The sequence below is a fragment of the Myiozetetes cayanensis genome, unplaced genomic scaffold, assembly GCF_022539395.1.
Source record: "Myiozetetes cayanensis isolate MyiCay16 unplaced genomic scaffold, myiCay2020 scf10, whole genome shotgun sequence".
Taxonomy (NCBI): Eukaryota; Metazoa; Chordata; class Aves; order Passeriformes; family Tyrannidae; genus Myiozetetes; species Myiozetetes cayanensis.
Window position 1 is genome coordinate 34,000,179 of NW_026086605.1, and position 22,133 is coordinate 34,022,311.

Below are 22,133 nucleotides of genomic sequence, written 5' to 3' on the forward strand. Positions count from 1 at the left end.
GTAATTTCTCCACTTTCAGTGTTTTCACCCCATCCTGGGAGTCTTTGATAATCTCAAAACACCTTTTCAATCCACTCTTTGCAAACACTAAAATGCTTGTGCCCTTGTGGGTATTAATTACAAGGTGTTTTTAATAACCTCAGGTGGCTCTTGCAGCCCTGCCTATCCTAGAAGGAAAAAAAAAAATGTGGAAAAAGTCAGGTGCAGACATTGGAGCAGGAAGCCACCACCAACCACATCCCTGGCAACAGAGAGCAAAGTTCCCCCAGGATGAAGAGGATGGCACCAAGCTGTGAGGGGGGAGCTGGGTTGCCTTTGCATGCAAATAAATGCAAACACTTTCATGTAAGCCAGAAAGTAAAAACACACAACATGTTGTCTTGCTTCTCTGCCTCTCTCCCTGAGGATTATTCTGAGGTGTCTCTGAGGTTGCATTAACAAAAAGTTAAAACCCATCACTCTTCCTCCTGAGATGTTTTTTAAGGTGTTCCTGGATGATTTGGCAGCCAGAAAAGCTGAGTGTTCAAGGAGGGTCATCCACTCCCTCCCCTGGGGAACTTCCTCCCAGCTGGCTGCAGATGTGCTCCCTCCTGGCTGCTTTGGTAAATGGGGAGAAAAGGGGGCATTTTGGACTGTGGGCTTGTGGGTGTAGCTTCTTGGGCTCTGAGGAATCACGGTCCTGTTTTTCACAAGGATCAGCCAGCAAGGCCTTCCCCACGAAGGGGAAGAGTCCAGGTGGGAGAAATCTCAGCCTTTGGGGCGTGAGGGCAGGTTTGGCTCCTCCAGCCCCAAGCAAGGGGTGCCTCTGGCTGCTCTGCAGCACTTCCTTTTGTGGCCTCTTCTGATGTCCTTATTGCAGCACTTTTCTGATTCAAAGGTCCTTGTGGAGGGGTTGTGTGGCAGAGACAGGGCACTTCTGCAGTCCTGTAGTGCTCTGACTCACCTATTTCTTTTCCTGTGTCAGCAGGAGGTTGCAGACCTCAGAGTTGGTTTGGTGCAAGGCAAGTTCCTTCCCGGGCAGGGTGCCACGCCTGCCTTTCCGAGCGGTGCTGCTCCAGCTCCCGGCGGACTTGGAAACTGTGAAGATCTCTCTGTGGGATGAGGTGACAGCAAGATGGTCAGGAGGCCGTGGTGCTGGTGGTGGACCTCATCCATACTCACCATCTGGTCTAGGGATGGTGCTTCCACCCCTGTTGTCATGGACTTGCACTGTCCTTCCCCCATTCCCACCAGTTTCGACCCGCCCTGCTCAGTAAGTGCACAGCCATTAATTCCCAGCTCCTCCCAAGAGGAGCACATCGTAATGTTTCTCCAGCATCTGACTGTACCCAGGGACTCACCTGTATGGGGCCTGCTCCTGTCTCAGCTGCAGGCACATGAGCACGGGGCTGCTGGAAAACCTCAGCGTGGTGTCAAAGTGGATTGAGGTCTCCAGCTCTGCCTGGCTCCTCAGGGTGGCCTGGAGGAAAGGGGAATCTAGTTCTGCCTGGAAATCCATGGAGAGGCTTCCCCTGTGAGGAAGAAGCACATGGGCCTGGTCACCGAAGAATGGCCCAACAACTCCATCAACACCTTAATCTGAGGTCTGGCCATGGAAAAGTGTAACCAGGGCCTGCCAGGAGAAGAGCTGGGGGCTGTGGAAAGCCACCCTGGTGCTGGGTGCTGAGACCCCGGGTACCCCCATCCCCACAGCCAAGCAGGTCCCCACCCGCTCACCTCGCGTTGATGCCGGTTTTGAGTTCCTGCTCCCAAATGCCCACGTCCAGGTCAGCTGAAATGTCAAGCCCCAGCCCACCCTGGAGTTTGATGGTCACCTGGAGGCCAGACTGCAGAGGAATGACCTGGGAGAGGGAGAAGGCAGAGCTTGCTGTGACTGGGCACTGCCCTTGTGTGAGTGGTTGATACCGGCAGTGACTTGTGGCTGCCGGAACAATTCATCCCGAACCTGCAGCAGGGTTTGCAAGGGAGCAACTCCAGCCATGCCACTTATGTCCCATGGCAAAGCCATCCATCCACCCATCCATCCTGCTGTTTACCAAGGCCCAGACAGATCCAGCAGTGCCACCTCGCCCTTGGATCTGTATCTGCGGTGAGTAACAACCACCGGCTCACTTTGTGGGATTCACTAGGATTTGTCATGGAGACAGGTCACTGCTTCCCCCCCAGCCAGTACCTGGTGATGGTCCATCAGCAGGAGGTTCCCTCTGACCACGCTTGTGGGCTCTCCACTGCTCAGGAGGACCTTGGCCATGAGGTCAGTGTATCCCTGGAAGAAGACGACCGGCCGCAGCTGAACGTCGAAGAAGGTGACAGACATCCCGGCCATGAGCTCTGGCTCCTCTTCCCCATCCGAGACGGTCTCTCCCATCATCGACTCCATCCCCTGTGCTTCAAAGGTGACCTAGAACATGGAGGTAGACACATGCAACTGGTGCAGAGTGAAGCTGGAGAGTGCTTTGAGTCCCACAGCACTGTTTGAGTTGCTGTGCTTATCCAACCCTTGGGTGGGCACCCTCAGGATTGGGAGATCAGCCGTGGAGTGGGCTGGATGAGGCATCCAACCTGAGCACCCTGAGGTATCGGTGTCACATCCTCTGTTTTTTGGGGGAGAGGGGGGACTCCTTTTTTCAGAGCAGGCGTGCCCGGCTTCACACTGGTGATCTGGGTATGAATTTACCTATTTCTGAGGATCTCTGTGCACTGAGCGCAGAGGGGAGGTCAGGCACCCTAAGAAGGCTAGCAGGGGACACACAGACAGGGCAGTGGCACCACGGGGTTGGTGCTGTCACCCCCCAGCCCCTCTCCCAGCAGCTCACCTGAGCCGCGCGGAGCCGCCGGCTGCGGCTGAGCAGCGAGAACTCAGAGACGCTCTTCCTCAGGAATCCTCCCTCCAAAAACAGCAGGTCCAGCCCGAAGGTGGAAAGCAGGTCCTGGGTGACTGAAAGGCAGAGAGGTGCCCATAAGGATCCCTGGGCAGCACCTGGCACACCCGGTCTGGTGGAAGGTGTCCCTGCCCACGACAGAGGGGTCGGAACTCAATGAGCTTTAAGGTCCCTTCTAACCCGAACCGTTCCACCATTGTATGATCTCTTTTTGCTCATGAGTGGTGGTGAACCACAAATGCTCTGGGAGCAGCAGCAGGGGTGCAGGCTGACGTGGAAACACAGAGGCTGTGGGTGGGATGTGCAAGGCTGGGATCCCGGTGAGTGCATCCCCCGCGCCCGCTGTCACCACGTCAGTGCTCGGCAGGACAGGGTGGCTTCTTGGAAAAGCTCCTCCAGAATGATTGCAGGAACTGGGAGGTCACTAAAAGCAGGGTGCTGGTGGCTCCTTGGTCATTTGTAAGCTTTCTCAATAGAGGGTATGGCTGGTACTGTAGGAATGGATCTCCTGTGCTGGCCATTCAATATCTGATGAAGCTTCATGATCCAGAGGGGAAAACTGTGCACCTTCTCCTCCCATTCTTGCAATATTTGAAGGATTTAGCATTGCAAGGTTGTTTTTTATTTCCCCAGTGTTGGCTATTCCACCCTCACTAACCCCCACAAAGCTAGACTGAGCTAATTTGAAGAGGGACAGAAATGAGAGCTGGGGGATGAAGAATTAAGCAGATAATTTAGCAAGTGTTGCTTGTTGCAGTCTCTCTGAAGTTTGATTATTTTGTTGTTGTTGTTGTTTCTTAATCTCAGTATCAGGTTTCTCCTTTTTGAAGAGCTTATTAAAAATACCAAAGGAACTGAGGAATGGAGTGAAATATCTTGACTCCCACCTACTATTTATCATTGGTTTCAGGTCCAGCTGAAGCTCCTCTTTCAAATTAGCAGGATTTGGGAAAAGTATGTGGCACAGCCCAGCCCTCCTGCTCTAGGGGTGTTAGAGAAGGGTATGTATGTTTGTATCTCAGGTGACGGCAACCAGCTGGTGCTGGGGGACGTGCTCAGAAACCTCACACAGAGATTTTGGGGCATTCTATAGCGCTCAAGCCTTTCCTGGGAGCTGCCTTTCCCTGCCAGCCCCTCCTTTAGCCCTCTTAGGATCAGTGTCCTCTGTGCTGTCACCTGTCAGAGGTCCTGAGAAAGAAGAGGAGGCGCCAACTTTCGAGAAGAAGTTGTAGTTATTTATCTGTGGGTCTCTCATGATGTCTTTCATCATCTCCCTGGAAGCAAGAGGGAAAGGGTGTGTGAGCTCTGGGAGGGGAGGAAGGGAAAATGTCAGTGGTCATTACAGAGGGCTGTGCAAAGGAGGAAATATAAATTTCCAAGGTATTTCTCTTGGCTGCTGACTGACTGCCCAGAGCAAAAAAATGAAATGAGCAGGCGTGGGCTACCCTGGAATTCCCCTCTCCTCCGGTTTGTTAGGATAAACCAGTCAGATATCATAGCCCAGCTCTTGCTTAGCCCTGACAAATGTGAGTGCTTGGTTGGTTTTGTGCAGGTAGGGAGAGGGATGCAGAGCACCCTGATACACCAGGATGCAAATTGTGCAGTGCCCTGGCAGCTGGAGCTTTGGCCTCCGAGGCCTCTGCTAAGACCACGAGCCTGGGTCCCGCTGTCCCGGGGCAGGATGAGGAAGGATGCTGGGTTTTGGCTGGCTGGGGGGCACCTGCATCCCTTTTCTTCCCCCAGGAATTTCTAGGCAGCCCCTGTGCCAGCCCCAAGAAGTGGGGGTGGCACATTTTAAAGGCGCTCTGGTCAAAAACTACAGATGGAGTAGTTACAGGGGGGGAAAACAGAACCTTCCCCTCCAGACCCACCTTGCTGGGTGGTGGTGGGAGTGCAGGCTGTTCTGGACCTTCAGCAGCAGGAATTTTGCCATCTCTGTCTCCATCTCCTGGGTGGCCAGCAGGATGTTGATGACATCCATGGGTGAGGGGTGGTTATCCAGGAGTATCTCCGCAGCGGCCAGGCGACAGGTTTTCTCGTAGCTCTTCCTCTTCTCGTGGAAGATCCTCCTCATTGCTCGTTTCACCTGGTGCAGGAGGGAAAGTGAAAAGGGTGCTGTGATGTGCAAAAGCTCCCCAACAGCTCGGGGTTTGGGTGTGAAGAGGACACCAAGCCTCGCCAGCTGCGCTTCCTACCTTGCTGGAGATGTGCCGAGCGGGGAATCGCCGCAGGGCGGAGATGGCCGTGGTGGTGACAGCAGCAGGACCTTCCTCAGCGTGCTCCAGGAGGGTGGGGATGGTTCCAGGGAGCATCGCATTCCCCAGGGCCAGCAGGTAAATGACCACCTCATGCTCCTCCTCGGCACCTCTCAGCCCCCTGAGGATGGTTTCCACCCCACGCTCCACCTCCTGCTCGGGAGGGCAGAAGAGGTGAGGAGAAGGAGACATTCCAGGCACACCTGGAGTTGGGGGGTTGTCTGGAAAAGCCAACCCGTGAGGGTTTGCAGAGGACCCACCTGCAGCCCACACAGCTTCTGCTGGCACAGCCTGCCCACCAGAGAGCCCACGGCGACCATCCCCATCTCCCAGGTCTCAGGGGCCAGTTGCTTCCCAGCCAGCTTGTCCTGGGCATCAGGAAAAGGGGTGTTATTATGTAGGGAAAAAAAGAAAAGGGGGGGAGGAAAAGAGAGAGGAGGAATGTGTTTGACCTCTTATCTCAGAACGTTCATCACAAAAGTAAGGAAGAACTTGCTCTTACCTATCATAAAGGAGGCCATGCAAGGTTTGATTGGATAAACCACTGATTTTTCACAGTGGCTTTAATTAAGGTTTTATTATGTGCAATGTACTGCTAGGAAGTATCAGCTCCCATTACCAGTGTCCCATTAAATGCACATAAAATAACCCCCTAAGCAGGAAATTTTTTACTACAGAAAACATATTTTCCTTTTTCAGGAAAACATGCTTGGTCTTCCATCCTGCCTGAAATGGGTGAGGATCCATCCCAGGTGCAGGACCCTCAGGGAGGAAAAGAGATGTCCATACTTACTAAGACCAGGTGGAGGAGCTCTCCCGAAGGCCGGGCTGAGAAAGCTGCTGCATAGAGGAACTTCTCCAGGAGGGGCTTGGACTCCTCCTTGCCGAAATCCAGGAATTCTGAGAGAGCTGCCAAGGAAGCCACTGAATGTGCGGCCACTGCTGCCTCCATGATGAAGGGGCTGGAGCAAGAAGAGGGAGGTCATCAGTGGAATGACCCCCAAAAACCATGCAGGGCATCAAGGAAAAGCAGAGGACGTTGGCACCCTGTGGCTGCCTGGAGCAGGGATGGGGTAATGGAGCAGCACCAAATGACTCCAGTTGTCCCAGCTAGGAATGACTCTTCGTGCCAGGGTTCTGCATGCAGAGAATCTTGGCAAGAAAGCTCCTGGCTGTCTCACCATGTCTCCTCAGGTGCTCTCCTCAGCAGCTCCAGCACATCTCTCTTCTTGGCACTGCGCAGCATCCGGATGAACCTCTGGAACTGCCGGGCCGTCGCCACCTTCGAGGGGTCAGTTTTGACTCCCCGTCTATCAAGAGCCTTCAGGTGGGCTCTCAGCTGCAAAGGTGAGGCTTGTTAGGTGGGGTTTAGCCTCTTTTTCCCCCCCCCATTGTCATGGGATATTTTTTACACCAGGGAAATATTTAGGAATGGGAAGGGCCCACGGGGGGAGTCATGCAACTGCCTGCAGGCACCGACTGCAGCCTCACAGCCCCACTGCTGAGGACTTGTGCTGAAGCCCATACGCCCCAATTTGTGGTGAGTTCCAGGAAAGGAGCAGGAGCAACTGTGAGCATCGTTTTGGTGCAATTCCAAATTTCCTAAGTGAAAAACCTGGAGGATCTGGGGAGGCAGAAATAATCCCTGGTTTGTCCTCTCCAGCCTGGCCTGCAGCAGGAATATTTGCTGGCCTCAGAACTGTGATGAGTTCAACCCAGCTTTGTGTGCTCCTGCCCCTCCAAAGTACCACTGTGGTTTAACCCCCAAATCCTACAAGTGTCCAGGTTGTGGGGAGAGCATGGGGTGAGTTTTGGGGGTCAGTAGCATCACTGACCGACGGGCAGTCGGTGCAGACCCTCCTGAAGGGCAGGCTGGCCATGCCCAGGGGCTGGTGCCGTCCCTCTGTGCCAGCCAGCACATCCTCAAGGCTTTGTCCAGACTCCTCTGCTGCACCAGGCATTGGAGGAGACAGGAGCTCGAGCTGCTGCCTGTGGAAGGAGAAGAAACCATGGGGAAGTGCTTTGTGATTTACACCCTCTGTGGCTCCTGGCTGGGGGCATCACTCACCTTGAAGTGATCTTGATGCCAGAGCTGGACCTCAGGGCTGGAGCCAGCACATGGCTTTCCTCTGCCAGGGCCGACTGCAGGAGGTTGTCTTTCACCACATACTGGCTTCTGCTGCTGGGCTGCCACTCGACTCCAAAAACCTTGGAGGAGAAGAAAGGAGGAAAAAACGCAACCTTTTCTCTCTTCCCCTCTCCTCGGGGAGATTCCTCTCCTCTCCATCAGCAGCAAAAGAACTTTCCGGCCCACAGAGTCACCTGCTTGGCTTGCAAAATGTAGGAAAGGGAAATCCAGAAGAGCTCAGCTTCTTCCCAGGTGTGGGAGAAGGCAGCACCGGGAGAGGACCATGGCAAGGGGCATGCTCTTGCCTGTGGCTGATGTGGGGAGACAGCCTGGTGACACCACGTGGACTTTCATTATAGGGTGGTGTCACCTGGGCTCAGCCACAGCAGAGGGAGCAGAAGGTGCTCCTGCCTGGTGTGGGTGATGCCTGGAGACTGCAAACTGGGAGTGAATGCCTCCCAAAGCATTGCTCTTCCTCCAAGCCCATTCAACAGCGTCAGCTCCCACACAGCTGCACGGCATGGGAAGAGGAGTGGCCCTCAATGCCCATTCCCAGGGAGCATCAGCAAGGACACTCCCCAGGCAAAAGGGAAAGCAACAGCAATTTCCACCAAGCCGATGCCAAAAAATGCTCAACTTCCTCTCCCTGCTGTGTGGTGACCCTGGGGAAGCTCCCTGGATTTCCTCCTTCCAGAAGGAATGATGCACTTGCTTTAAACAAAACAAACAGAGGCCTTTGGTCCTGTCAATCTAATCCTCAATCCAACGAGTCTGAAGTCCAGAAAACATCAACTGGGGGATGGCCCTGATGCACTTGACATGAGCTGAGCCCACCACAGGGAGAGCAAAGGACTTGCTTTGTTTACAGAGGTGAATCCAGAGCTTGGCTTTGTGCAGCTGAGGAGATCTTTGGTCTTGGTGATGGAGTGGTTGGACATGGCATAGGTGACTTGGCAGCTCCCAGAGGCGTCCTCCTGAAACACAGATGTGAGAGAGCAGGGTGGGTAAGGGCGACCGGCTTTGATCACGCTCAGTAAAACAATCCGTGGAGAGGACAGGCACAAAGGACAACCTAACAAATAGAAAAATCACCAAAAAGCTGGGAAAGTGGGCTGGATTTGGGGGGATGTGGGATAGCTCCAGTTCCATCTGGGCATCTTTGCATTTCAGGCTGACACCATCAGCAGCATCTTTGTGCCTGCATTTTGGGTGCTGAGGTTACTCCACACTGTTCGCAGGTCACTCCAGCCTCGGTTGAGCTCCGGAGGGAGGGATTTCCCTGCCATTTGCTGGCTGCTGGCAAAGCAAATCCTGCTTGGCAGGAATGCTTGCAGAGGTTTTTTTTCTCCACTTTTCCTACTGTCCAGGGAAAAAACCATTATCTTAAGTGTGCCCATTCCTGAAAATCATCTGGAGATTATTTTAAGTCGTCTGCCTTTCCAATAGTCATCCTTGCTCAGTGCCCAGTTAAGCAACAAAGCCCGTGCTGTTTTATCCTGAATTTTGCCTCCTCTGCTGAAGCAACCTGGGCTGCCTGTGCTCCAGGGCCAGCTCTCCTGGTCCCTGGCTTTTGGGCAGGGTCTGGCCCCAGCTCTGCACGTACCTCCACTGTGGTGCCGGCGTGGGGCTGGAGCTGGAGCAGACTGATGATGCCTCGCTTCAGGTTGGAGACCAGGATGCTTTCTGCTTCATTCCCATACAAAGCTTTCACCTGTGGGGAGAAAGAGGTGGTACTTGGCTGAGGGGACATCTCTGAGGAGTCCATGCAGGCTCTCTGCTGCCAAAAGGCCTCTTCCCTGCAACCCGAGCAACACCCTGTAAACACCTGAAGAGTTTTCTCATGGAGGATTGTACCCCTCAATAGCAGGAGCTTTGTGGATGCACGTCCACAAAATTTCCCTTTCCTCCCCACCCTGGTTTTCCAAAGCCTTAGAGGAGAAGGTCAGAAAGGAGCTTGCATCCCATGGTTAGGACTGAAGAGCTTTTAACATGGGATGCTGCAGCCCCTTTGGAGGATGGGGCTCCATCTAGGGACATATGGCAGACCAGACAGCAAGAGTTCCCACAGGCTTCATAGCTGGGAAAATTTGGGGTGCATGCAGGAACGCTTTGCAGAGGGCACGGGCAAGCCCAGGAGGCGTCCAGCTGACCTTCCCGCTGTTCCAGGAGATGAACACCGGCTTCTGGAGCTCTGCCTTTGCCTCCTGGCTCAGCTCAATCTCTGCAGGGGGACCTCCAGGGCTATCCTGGCTCCTCTCCTCGTGTTGGGCTTTCAGGTCACGGATCTACGACAGCAGAAGATGGCAGAGAGCAGTGACCAAGCGTGTCACACTAAGGCTGGTGGGTATTTTTACCTGCAGGCAACGGGTTTTGGTCAGAGAGCTCGTTTTTCAGATGACTTGGGCTAGAAAGGGAAGGGGGCTACACCTGCTGGGGTGCTGTGATGGCTTTCCCAGCCCACACACCTGCACCTGGAGCAGCTCTTCCCCGCCCTGCTCCCTCCAGAGCCGGTGCACGTGGACCGACGCCTGAGCCCGCAGCCAGGCTCCCCCAGGGCCTGGGGGGGCCGTGTGGTGCAGCTGGACATCCAGGGTGTAGTGGTACTGATACAGTGTCCCGGGCTGGAAGGAAAGCGGCTGCAAATCCCCTGTGGAAAGATGTAAACGTTGAAGGGAAGCCGTCACGAAACTCAATCCCTCCCCTTGCTGCACCCGGCAACCTCCATCCTAGGGGGGCCCCAGAGCTGCAGGGGTGCTTGAGCCCTGCGTCACTCTGCCCCCAGAGGGGCCGCTCCTGTGCTGATGTGGAAGTGTAGCCCACGGGAAGGTTCCCATGGGAAATGATTTGTGCCTGGGTTTGGATATTTGGGTGACACCTCAGGCTTCCAGTCCTGCCTCAGAAGTGATGGCCAGAGAGGGAGCTCTGCTTGGGCACTTTCAGAGAGTGCCAGAGAAACACACTTTATTGCTGAAGTCAAGGTTCCTGAGCGTGCCCACAGATGAGAGGGATATCTCACAGTGCCTGCTCAGCATTAACTGGGGCACAAACAACATTTTTAGGGGAGGAGAGAGGCCATGTTCTTCATACTGTGTGTTACCCATGAGAACTTAATTAAATCACTGACTTAATGATAAGGCAAAGTGAAGTTGATGGGGCAGCTTTAGATCCAAGCTCTCTGCTTTAAACTTATTTATCTAGAATTATTTGGAGTCCCTTCTCTTGTTCATATACAAATATGGTTGTAGTCTGTGTAAGGGGGGTGTTGCCTCTGCCAGGACAAAGCCAGTCAAATCTATTTTCTGAAGTCACTTGAAATTCTCCTGCAAATCTGATGCACTTGCTGTGCTTCTGAAATGTTTGCTTTTGTTATAACAACAAAAGACAGGAATCAATGGAAATCCAGCTTGCTCCCTGGGGCTTTCCTCAGTGAGACAGACTGAAGAGTTTTTATAGTTTTGCACTGTGTGCAGTTTAAACAGTTCCAGCTCTCTGGTTTTCCTCATCCCCCAGGGAGGACTTCCAGGATCCCCAAAATTCCCCTGCCTCGGGAGATGCTCAGGCCGTTTGCAGTTTGGCAATCACTCCTCCCTGCCCAGCTGGAGACTGGGGAGATGTTGGATTATGTGGAGCCAGGGAGGCTCTTTGTGCCCTGGGATGAGCATCTCGTCCCCGTGGGCATCCAAACCCTGTCCTGCCCCTGGACCCAAATCAGCCCAAAGTCTCTTACCTTTTGCTGTGCCCGTGAAGGAAAAACAAAGCAGGCAAAAGCATCCCAAGACTGCCCGAGGATTCATGGCAGGCTCTGGGAGCTGGGCGGGATAGACAGGGAAGGAAGGGGGGTGGGAGAGGGACTGTACAACAAAAGTGGGCAAGATCAGCAGTGTCAGGCGATGGGGCCCGAGCGTCTCCCTATCCCCGCCTTACACACCCAAGGAAAAGCCAATAATTAAACCTTTGTACCAACCCCCCAGCAGCCATGGAGGGTTTGGAAATCAGCTGAGCTTTGCCAAAGGCCGGCAAGGGGAGGGGAGGAAAGCTGGAAAAAAGAGCTGCCAGAAGCGGTGTGTGGGGTGGGGAAACTGCCAGTTTGCCTTGATATGGGAGGGGAATGCTCAGAAAGCTGCTCTGTCCCTCAGTGATCCATGTCTTCCCACCACAAGTGAAAGGGGAAGAGACAGCTGCTTTCAAAAGCAAAAAAAAAAAGACCCAGAAGGGGGAAGGGGGGAAATGCTTTTCCATCCTCGCAGTTCGAGACTGGGATTTGCAGCCCGAAGGCTCAAGTTACTTAAAGGGCCAGGCTGGAGGGAATGGGGAGAGCCTGGGGGGGATTTGTACCATGGAGCATCCTTAGCCCCAAAAACAAGGTGGGAAAGGGATGAGCTGTGGAGCTCCCACAAGAAATCTGCATGTGGGGCTGTCTTGCTGTCGCTGTGTGATCTCTGTTCTAATCTCATCCTCATGACAGGATAGCAAAGGGCAGGGAAAGTCACCTGGGATGGGATTTATCTCTAGGTTCCCACATCAGGCCTCTAGACTAAACCAGCCATCTCAGATCCTTCTACAGGCAGCAGAAAGGGAGAGGGTGTCTTTGGAGGATGCCACGTGCCCCTGAGCTTGGGCACTGCCTTACTGTGCCCCTAATCTCCTTCTGATGGTATTTATTTCACTCCATCAGTTATGTAGGAAATTTAATACCTAACTCAGACTTTGATGTGTCACTTTGAAATGAATCCTATTCTTTGACGTGCAGCTTTCTCAGACAACTGTGTCAGTTTTCTCTGCCCTGAGAGAAAACTCCTGGGGGTTTGTTAGAGCTGGAGGGGAGACCAGGAGGCACAAGGAGTTCCAGTGCCTGTTTTCATCGAGTTTCTCTTCCACCAAACCTGGTTCTTGCTTTTGTCTGGGAGAATCTGTGAAAGAGTAAAGTCAGAGGGAGTTACAAAACGTTGTGAAGCATTCTTCCCAAACCCACCTGCCATGCTCTTGGAAAGATGCCTTATGGAACTTTGAAAACCTATGGACAGATGCACGGTCCTAAAATCGGTGCTGCTGGAATCTTGGGTGCTCCTCCAGCACCTTGTGTATCCCCCAAGGGACACGAGACCTCCCACTGGCACAACCTGCCGGCGCAAATCCGTAAATTAAAATCTTGTAAATTAAATCAATGTGATACGGTCAGAGATCATCACTTTCTTATTTGGACACTGTGCTGCTGATTGCCTTGGAAATGACTTGGTGGGAAGCTTTACAGACAGAACTGGGGTGCTGATCCCTCCCCCCTTCATGTTCCAGGTGGTCCCTGTCCCTCTGGTAGCTGCTGGATCCCCACTGGAGTCTCTGGCTGCGGGACCTGACGTGGCAGCTGCAGGATCCGTGGGCACAGCAGGGTGGTCAGCGTAACCAGGTCACCGTGCCCAGGTCAGGGAGGCACACGGGGACCTTGCCACCGAGCTGTGACGTCAGGGTGGACTTTGGCAGAGGGTGGTCAACGTGCCCACGGCTGAACCCCAGATGGAAGCGGGATGATGTTGCATCAAAGCCTGCAAGCCTCAAGCCGTGGGTGTTTTCGGGGCATTTTCACGTCCAGATTGTCATCAGAAATGTCTAGTGGAAATAATGAGACCCAAACACTCCTTAGCCAGGGCAATACCAGTGCCAGTGGCCAGTCTCTAAGCTTGGAGGCTGTTGCACCATCTCAGGGTTTAGCCAGCACTGCTCCTGGCTAGCTGGGGAATTTCCAGTATCTGATCACCTTGGGGCAGATGGGAGGGTGGAAGGAAAAGCTCCCTAGGGGTTCTGTTGCTTTTTTTTTTTTTGGGTACTCTTTAGTTAAACACCCACTCCAGCCTTTTATTATTCAAGAGTTTTTAGGAAAGACCTGGAAGCAAGTAGAAAAAAAACCCTCACTGATTAAACATGCAGCCAGAGGGGGAAGCAGGAGATAACTGAGTGCATAGCAGGCCCTGAGGGGGTAAATCTTTACGGGGGTGACTCAGTGAAAAAGAGCAAAGGCAAAGTAGCAAAGGAAAATAAAGGAAAGAGTCATTTTCCCAAGGGACACTGCAAACAGGACAGTTGGCAGCAGGTCCTCTTAGAAGTGAGGATGATTCACCACGGAGCAAACTGCCAAGGGAATCAGGGGATGCTCCATCCTTCGCTAACCTCAAAGCCAGGAGGATGGCTTTGCTGGAAGACATTCAACAACACGAAACAACCAGTTGAAACTCTCCAGCTCTGCTAAACACAGCAGATGATGCTTTATAATAACCTACAGTGGCTTTACATTCTGTTCAGTGCCACCCATCTTTTCTAATATGAACCAGAAGCTCGTGAAAGCAGGTCTGCCTGTCTGTCTGTCACAGCCACCTCAGCTCCAGCTCCATGGTCCTCTTTGCCTTTCATCTGCAGCTGCTGATGGATGCTGGTCCAGTCTCTGGGCTGTTGGAGTCAGGACTGTGTCAGCTCCGCTGTGTGCTGAGGCAGGACTGGGCTTGGGAGCCAAGAAGGGGGAAACGGCTGCTGGTCAAACCAGTTCTTGGTTTGGCCCCAGCCCCTTGGTTTGTGCTGCTGGAGGCTTTGAGTGGTGCAGGCAGGTTTCCAGGGCCACAGGGAAGGGTTTCACAGGCTCTGGAGTGTACAGGTCTGTACATGATACAGGGATGCATCCTCTGACTGAATTGAATTGACGTGTTTTCTCCTCTGTTACTTTCTTCCCCTCCAAGTGACCTTCAGCTGCAAAGCCTGCCTATCAGTCATGCCCCCCCGCCCCCAGCATCTTTGCCATCTCTCTTTGTGCCATTTCAGTGGCAGGGAAAGCACTGACTCTGCCAACAAGCTGCATCAATCCTTCCCTCCAAGAGAAAACCTAAAGGGACGTGAGCAGTTCCCACATAACTGTACTGGTGGCACTCAGAAGTCTCCAAAATCCCTGAGGGGAGAGATCTCCCCTCGTTTTTCAACCTTCTGCCTTTGCTGTCCTCCAGATTTTATTTCAAGCTTTATCAGAGCAATTAGAGGTGAATACAACCATGCAAGGGTTTTTGTCTTTGTTCACGTGCGCCTGATGGGTCCTTCATCAGCGCTCTTCTAATTCTTGTGTTTTCAAACGTGTGCAGGCTCTCTTCCTGCTAAAATCCACACTTTTGTGCAGAGGGAGACTTCTTTCTAGTCTCTGTTAGATGGGTAGGAACAGTATGTCCAGGTGCCCTGGGGTTGTGTGGGACATACCGGTCAAGGGGACCCAGGTGTGGCCAATGTCGACCCAAGGGCCCTAAAGGGCTTTAAGGGCCCTAAGGAGCCTCACCTGTGGTCTTCACCCACACCCTTGGGCTCAGGAGCATATTTAAGCTCAGCCTCCAGGTTAGGTGGCTTTTTCAGCCTTGGTGTCTCCTCTGTTTGCTCCTGGATGGATCCAAAGCTCTTTTGTGCCACTGCTGAGCTGGAGGATGCTGGTGGAGCCTTTTGCAGGTACCCAGCCTCAAATACTTCTGGAGAGACCCTGGTGGTGAGGACACTGCCTGTGCTGGCTCACCCTAACTCGTCCCCCTGCGCTGTGTGGGACCATGGATCATCCAAGGAGCTCTTCCCATTCCCAAAACGTCTGCCTCTTCCCCCTGCTGTGTCTCTGAGGTAGGTGGGATGTATTCTGTGACTCTTTGCTGTGCAATATTTTTTGCTGGGGAGGTGCCTCGAGCACCTGTGCTTTGACTCTGCCCCTAGAGCTCGTTGTATAAATGTCATGAGATAACAGGAGTAATACTTTGCAAATATTCTTTTTTTTTTTTCTGTAGAGCAAACAGCTTAGGGAGATGACACATATTCCTGCAAAGCAGCCTATCACCAGGGAAGTAGGTGGTGCTTTTGTTCAAAAAAACAGACAATATAAAGAAAAAGGTTGAATATGCTCAGTGAATATTGGGCTTTGAAAGGGTTGGAGCTATTTTATTGGTGAGTGTTATTTTTTTTTAATACACAGCCCTTTTAAAGATAGCTCACCTAAGCTGGGTTTGGCAACCAGAAATGCTCTTTCCCAGCCTGTTTTTTAGGCAATTTCTTAGGAATTTGCTACGAAAACACAGAGACTGTGCTGTCTGTGTGGAGGAAAACGGTGCACACCAGGGATGAGATGTGTAAAAAGAGCTACTCCCCACCAGCCCTTCGGAGAGGCTCACGAGCCCCCCATTTGCAAGATGCTGTCTGTGCCTTTTGTGTTTCATTGTGTGGAGGTTGCCAGGCTGCATTTTCCAGGACAGCAGCAGAGCCAGCCTCCTTTTTGTCTTCCTTTTTTCCCCTCCTCCTTGCTTGAAACGGGCTGTGAAATAACCCCATGGCTTGGAGAGTGGTCGGTTGCTCACCATAGCCACGTCTCTGGGGGAACTCGATGGTCGAGGGGAGAGTCTGAGCACAGCTAAGTGCTACAAGCTGGGTTTACATCTCAATCTGAGGTCTCTCAAGGCCTGGTAAGCTGAGGGAAAGCCTTTGCTGTGTTAATGCACCGTGACATTTTGTGCAAGTGTTGGAAAATAGGGCTGGGATCCACTTGGAGAAGTTGCCTGGCCCAATTCCCTGGGGCTGGCTTTGCTGTGAGGGGTGGTATCTGAGCTCTTTGCAAGGGGATGCTGACAGAGATTTCTCAGTTTCTGTAGTGAATTTGCCCCAGCACTTTAATGTTATAAAGAAGTCTCCTCTCGCTGCAGTTTCCCCCATTATTTCTAAATCTCCTCCTAGCTGACATGGAAAGCTGTTTGTTCATGAGAGGAATTTGAAGATGCCTCAGCTGCCCTTCTATTTCCTTCTCTCACCTTTCAGGTCCTGTTTTCCAGACCCTGTTGTTTCCCTAGAAACCCTTGGTAACCAGATCCCCAGTTAATGCTTTGTCATATCCTTGTTTTTCTACCTTCTGAGTGCTGTGGATGAAGGGTCTGGCTGTGGGGGAGCCCATCCTGCTCCCTGTGCTCAAGAAACCATCCCTGCAGTTATTTCAATCTCCCTCTGCTGCTGTTGTTGTTTTGGACTTTGAGGGCTTCCTTAGGCACTTGCTGTAATGAAAAAAATATCCAGGAAGCTTTTCCTTTTTTAAGGCTAGAATGGTCTCTGCAGGTCCTTGAGATGTTACCATATTTGTTAAAAAACCAACAAATTTCACGTGCAAATTCACACAGGTTTCCCTCCCCTGACCCCCCTGTGCTCTGTCTGCTCTCTCCACACTTCATTAGTTTGTAACCTCAACAATTGCTAAGGAAACCTTTCTAAACCTGTCAATTGGCAATGCAACTGCTTTTTAATTTAGTTTTAAAATAGTTTTTGAATGCTATTGATTTGAATTCTTGATCAGGTTGCTGCTTAGCAAGCTCTTTGCTGCTTTAAAGCCTTTCGCCGAGGGTCGAAGAATGACATTTAAGGGAGGGAAGGAGTGTTGCCCAGTAGCTGTTTTTTAAATGTAGTTCATTAAACTAGGTTTCTTTAAAAGCAGTTTTGACTTTTAAAGTGAAATTAGGGCACGTGAATTATATATGTACACATATATATCCTCCACTCAATTTTTGTGGCCGCTTTTCATCATTAGTGTGCTTTACACTTGGTTGGCATCAGAGGGTTTTCCTGAACTGAGGTCCCTTGAAGTGGTCAAGCTTGCAGAAACTCAAGAGCCTTGTTCTGTCTGTGAAAAATTGGTTTTGTTTTGGTTTTTGTTTAGGTTGGTTTTTGGTTGTTTGGTTTTGTTTGGTTTTTTGTGGGTTTTTTTATGATAAGGTTATATGTTTTAGAAAATCTTTAGGACATCGTGCACCTTTCCAGCTCTGGGAGGGAGGGGATGGTCACTTCTTGCTCTGATTGATGTCAGGGGAACAGACTGCCCACAGTGAGATCTGCTGGGAGCTCCTCTGCTCTGTGGGTGCCTTTCTGCAAATGCTGGGAGAAGTGTTATGTAGGATCTATGAAATATATCTTATGTATGTTTAATAATGCATATGTGTATTTAATAATGGTTTTAAACTGATGAGGTTTAGAAGTTCTTGACTGTGAGAGTGATGAGACACTAGCACAGGGTTGTCCCATCCCTGGAAGTGTCCAAGGCCAGGCTGGACAGGGCTTGGAGCAACCTGGGCTAGAGGAAAGTGTCCCTGCCTGTGGCAGGGGGTGGGGCTGGATGATTTTTAAGGCCAGTTCCAACCCAAACCATTCTATGATGTAGCCCCTGAAACTCAGTGACTGGGCTTGCACAAGCAGGAGTATCCAGAGGATGTGCAAAGCTTTGTCTCAGTGTTCATTCAGGTCCCGTTTGGCCATCAATTTTTCAACACACACACGATCCCATCAGCAGTGTCTCTGTTTACGTGCTGGGATGTAACTACCAGGTTCCCCTTTGTGCTGGCTATCCTGTTACTTGGCTGAGCGTCCTGATGTTGAAAGCAAGATATTGCATTGACCAGGGTGATCAGAGCTGGCTGGAAATGGGGACAGGCCCCACAAACAAACACCAAAAATGGCCAGAAAAGCCAGTGCTGGGATCATCTTCCAGTTGCTCCCAATCTGTGCTGTCACCAGGAGCATCACTGTCTCGCATAGTGAAGACAGAGAACAAAATCATGGGTGGTTCCAGGGGGTCTTGCTCTTTAACTGGTATTTAAATTGATATTCCTCAGGTGTAAGGGAATCACGGAGGCTTTCCTGACTCTGACATGTGTGTCTTGTTATCCATCAAACCACTGGTTGCGGCTCTGAGAGAGCCAGCACTTGCTTAGAATTAAAACGATGTTTTACAAGCCTCAAGTGCAGCTGAAGAATCTCTTGTTTCTCTCTTTGGAAGAGATATGTGAGTCCCGAGGCATTAGGCCAATGCTTGCTGCATTTTATTAACATTTTTACAATTAAACAAGGGGTTGATAAGATTGACAAGGAAGATATGACTCAAGAGCTTGTTAGACAGCAGCCTCTAAACTCTTTGGGCGATGCAAAGAGCAGTAGGGTATGAAGAGTGTTTTCCAGTGTGAGATTAATCAATAACAACATGCTCACTGACACAAAAGTCACTTCCGTAAAAGCAATTTATTATTCATTGAAATGCAGGAGGTAGAGTGTTTGACAAAGCCTCAGCAGAATGATGGAGAATATTCCTGCCTGATTTCTCCTTCTCTTGTTGTGCCAGCAAGAGCAATCAATCATCTTTAGGTTGTTTGTTTTTTTTTTTTTTTCCCCTCTATGATTATCTGTAGTTTAGGGGGAAAACAGTATCCAGGAGTGTTAATTATTTAATCTGCATTGCCTTTTTCCTCTGTGTGGGAGGTCTGGGTACTGTGCTGGGAAGTGGGGCCGATAGAATTTCTGGGAGTCGGAGCTTGAGCGCACTCTATTTTCCTTTTTAGAGGTTGACACTGGAGACTCAGCTCCCTCTATGGTCAAAAGAGGGGGAGACACCTGCCTGCAGGATGTCTTTGTAGAGGATGCTCTCCCAGAGTTGGGGTATCCTCTGTTTAGTAGCTGAAGTCTTGCCTCTCCCTAAAACCGTGGTGTAGATCCCACTTGAGGTGGGAAATCTCTCAAGTGTATGAGTTTGGGCCTACACACCTGCTGAGGTGTGAAAGGGTTTGTAAACGAGTTTTGAACCATCAGAATCACGCAATCATTTAGGCTGGAAAAGACCTCCAAGACTGAGTCCAACCTGTGACTGATCCCCACCCTGTCAACCAGACCAGAGCACTGAGTGCAGAGGGGTGTGGAGGTGGGATTTTGGGTTTGCATCCCCACCTGCTGGGCACACGTGGTGGGTTTGGATGCTCCTTAGCAGAGCTGTGAGGTGTAACACGGGCAGCAGCTCCTCCTCTGTTGCTTTGGGGGCTTAAATTGAAACCCTCAGAAGCTCCATCACCTCTGAGCTGCAGAGAGCAGTTGGTTGTCGACAGAACCAGGTCCCTTGTGAGGCTTGGAGATAGTAAATTGATACGTGTGAGGACATGCAGAAGATGACAGAATATGGTTCTCCAAGATGGGATCTTAGCTGTATTCCAGGCACCCATCTGGCAATCAGCTTTCTCAGGGGGTTTCCCCCATGCTGAAGCTCCATTTACTGTGCAATTTGGGATAGCCAGTATTTTATTGCCCTGTTCCTGAATGTGTTTGGTGTCAGCCTGCGAGGAAAAAAGAAACAAAGATGGAAATGCTCTGGCATTTACATGACATTGGAGAGGATTTGGGGCCTGCTTGGTAACAAGCAAGACTTTTAATTTCTGCTTGCTGCCTTGCTGTGCCGTGGGGTTTCTGTTTTGAAGGGAGAGGTTATTGCCTCCCTCTCCTGCCTCCAGAGGGGAGCTAGAAAGTTCTTCACTGACAAGCAGCTCTGAAGAAATCACTGGGAAAGCAATTGCAACACTGGAGGAGTTGAAATTGCAGACATTGCTACAGCCACTCTGAAGGCAGCAGCACGAGGTACTTGTTGCAGTAATCCAAATCCTGTTGGAAAGGTGCCTCTGGCAGGGAGCGGTGCTTCTACCTAGTCCTTGGCAAGCAGGATTTTCTCCTTGAATTCGAACAGCTTCAGCTGGAAAGGTGTTAGGAGCTGTCTGGGTTGTGGTCTAAATGTTTGGTAACAGCTTGCATTGCTTTCCAACCTGGACTGAGCTGATGGAGTGGTAAGAAGCTTGCATCCAACTCTTTGCATATGTAGTGGGCTGCTGCAGTCCAATGGTAGAACCATTGCCATTACACTGGGAATTGCCATCTTCTTGATTTTACAAGTCTGGCTTAATTTTTAAAGTCTATTTTGCAACTCCCAGGAGGATCACCTGATGCAATATTGAAAAACAAACAAACAGACCACCCCAAGGTATTCTGGAGTGATGCTGGTCTGCCTGTTGGGATGGCTGACCAAAACCACCATGCAGCAGGACGTGATAATTCACGGAATTGCTCCAAACTGGAGTTGGATCTTGGTACTCAGGGTGGTGAAACACTGTCAGAATACTTGTGCAGGCAGGAAAAGGAAAGCTGCAAATGTGTGAGGATCTCATCCAAACCTCCTCTGACGTGCCTTTGCATGCAGCATGTGCTATGCAGTGAAACCAGAACGTGACCCACTGGATTCCCTTAAGCTATTTTAGGGTCCCAGTGCTGGAAAGCATCTCACAGGTGACTTAAGCCAGACCTCTGAGCTCTTGCAGCTGTGGAAGAAAGTCCAGGGCCAAAACCTGTGCTCTGCCAGCTCCTGGGTGCCTATAACCTGTTACCCAGTGAGCCAGGGGAGGAGGAGAAGAGGGGATTTGTTAGGGGAGATCGCCAGGTGTCTTTTGGTTCTGTGGATGGATGTCTCAGGTCCCATTGCTGCCTCAAAAGAGTGGCACTAAGAAAGTAATAAACAACTCCCTTGCTTTGAGTGGGGACTCAGTGTGCTGCACCCAGAGCATCCTCAATGAAAAGGGCAGCAGTGTGGCACCTGAGGGCATCTGGGAGTGCCAGGACCTGCCTCCCACCTTAGATTTGTTTGGTACCTCTCTGGGCATGTCTAGAGGCTTTCCTGGGGAGGCAGAGGTGGGGCTGGATGGTAAAACCCCATGCACACAGATGCCCTGGGAAGACAGTGCTTACACTGATGCAGCTTGGTCCATCTTGTCCTTTTACGTCACTGGTCTGTAATAAATCTGGTGACTTTAGAAAGAAATGTGTGTTTTGAGCAGGGTAATTGCCAGACCTGTAGAGATCACAGGGATGTGAAACCAGACATGGAACCTGCCCAGGAACAAGGGCAGAGTCCCAGAGCAATGGTGTTAATGGGAGGGGCAGACTGGGGGGACCAGTGTGGCACTGGAGCAGATCTGAAACGCTGCAAGGAGTTGTCACCTCCCAGCTGGCCCTTAAGCACCTCCTGTGGGTGCTCACTGGGACAGGACTCAGGGTCCTTTGAGCAGGACTGTTCCCTGGAAAGGAAAGCTCGAATGTTCTTGCCATAAACATTGTCAGAAACATCCGGTGTGGGGTCAGCACGGGCAGGAAGCCCTCAGGATGCCCAGGAAATGTCGGTGTTGCAATCTGCTCCTCGGCATCCTGGGTAGCTCAAGGAGCTGAAAGCCTTCTGTTTTCAGCTCCTGGTAGATGGTGTCTAACGCAAACAGCTCATTTTTTTTCTTGAAAGGCAACAAGTTCTTCTGAGGAGCCTCACGTGGGCTGTAAAAAACTGGACAGGAAAGAGGAAAAATAATCCCCTGTATCTGTTTTTCTTCTAGAGAACTTCTGTTCTTTGACTGCTTTGCCATCTCCCAGTCTTGGGCTGCAGTCATTAAGCTAAGCCACTTCTGAAGTTTCTAGGAGAAAAATGTTGAAAATGTATTATGCTGTGTCCTTTAACTTCTGTAGAGTTTATATAAAACCAGATCTCTGTAGTTCTTTAATATGTACACAAGATGTACAGCGTAAATATTTATTTTCAAGGGCTCATATTTCAGCACTTTGAGTAGCTTCTGTCCTGAACAACTTGGAAATAAGAAATGAAATCAGATTCCTTTTAATTCCCTCCAATTTCAGGGCAATTTTCTGTAAGACAAGAACTTCTGCCGCCTGCCAAGTAGGAATAGTGTAGAGTTGTCAGGAGCTGAGCTCATATGTGCACAATACAAAGTTGCACGGATGAGATTGCAGGAGAGAACTTGCTCGTGTAGAAAACAGCTCCTGTTTTTGAGCTGTTTAGTTACAAATCAAATCCACTGGGAAATTCTGGGCTAACCATGCATCTGGGCTTGCACGTGCCACGGCCCCCTGCCTGATGTGAGCCGTGGAGCAGTGGAAGGGAAAGGGAGAAGAAAATGTTCTCCTTTACCATCAAATCTCTCTTGGCCTCTGCTCCCTCCAGACTTGCACAGAACCACACTAACAAAGCTAAAT

General features: G+C 51.0%; 1 protein-coding gene across 1 annotated transcript; it reads right to left on the reverse strand.

The window, feature by feature from the left end:
* Window positions 1–943: 943 nt before the first annotated feature.
* On the reverse strand, window positions 944–20,758 carry LOC126634898 (microsomal triglyceride transfer protein-like). Its single transcript, XM_050305766.1, has 18 exons — window positions 20,747–20,758; window positions 9,731–9,991; window positions 9,416–9,550; window positions 8,869–8,976; window positions 8,123–8,239; window positions 7,206–7,345; window positions 6,973–7,126; window positions 6,319–6,476; window positions 5,931–6,099; window positions 5,398–5,505; window positions 5,078–5,290; window positions 4,754–4,968; window positions 4,059–4,156; window positions 2,817–2,938; window positions 2,174–2,401; window positions 1,717–1,841; window positions 1,341–1,511; window positions 944–1,091 (listed from the first exon to the last, which is right to left on the reverse strand). The coding sequence occupies exons 1-18, from the start codon at window positions 20,756–20,758 to the stop codon at window positions 944–946; spliced, it is 2,682 nt and encodes an 893-aa protein (XP_050161723.1).
* Between the last annotated feature and the right edge of the window lie 1,375 nt (window positions 20,759–22,133).

Excerpts from the sequence above, each read along its gene's own strand:
- LOC126634898 (XM_050305766.1), bottom strand. Across the intron at positions 2,402-2,816 it reads GGCGGCTCCGCGCGGCTCAG|GTCACCTTTGAAGCACAGGG; the intron begins GTGAGCTGCTGG and ends TCCATGTTCTAG. Across the intron at positions 1,092-1,340 it reads CAGGAGCAGGCCCCATACAG|AGAGATCTTCACAGTTTCCA; the intron begins GTGAGTCCCTGG and ends CTCATCCCACAG.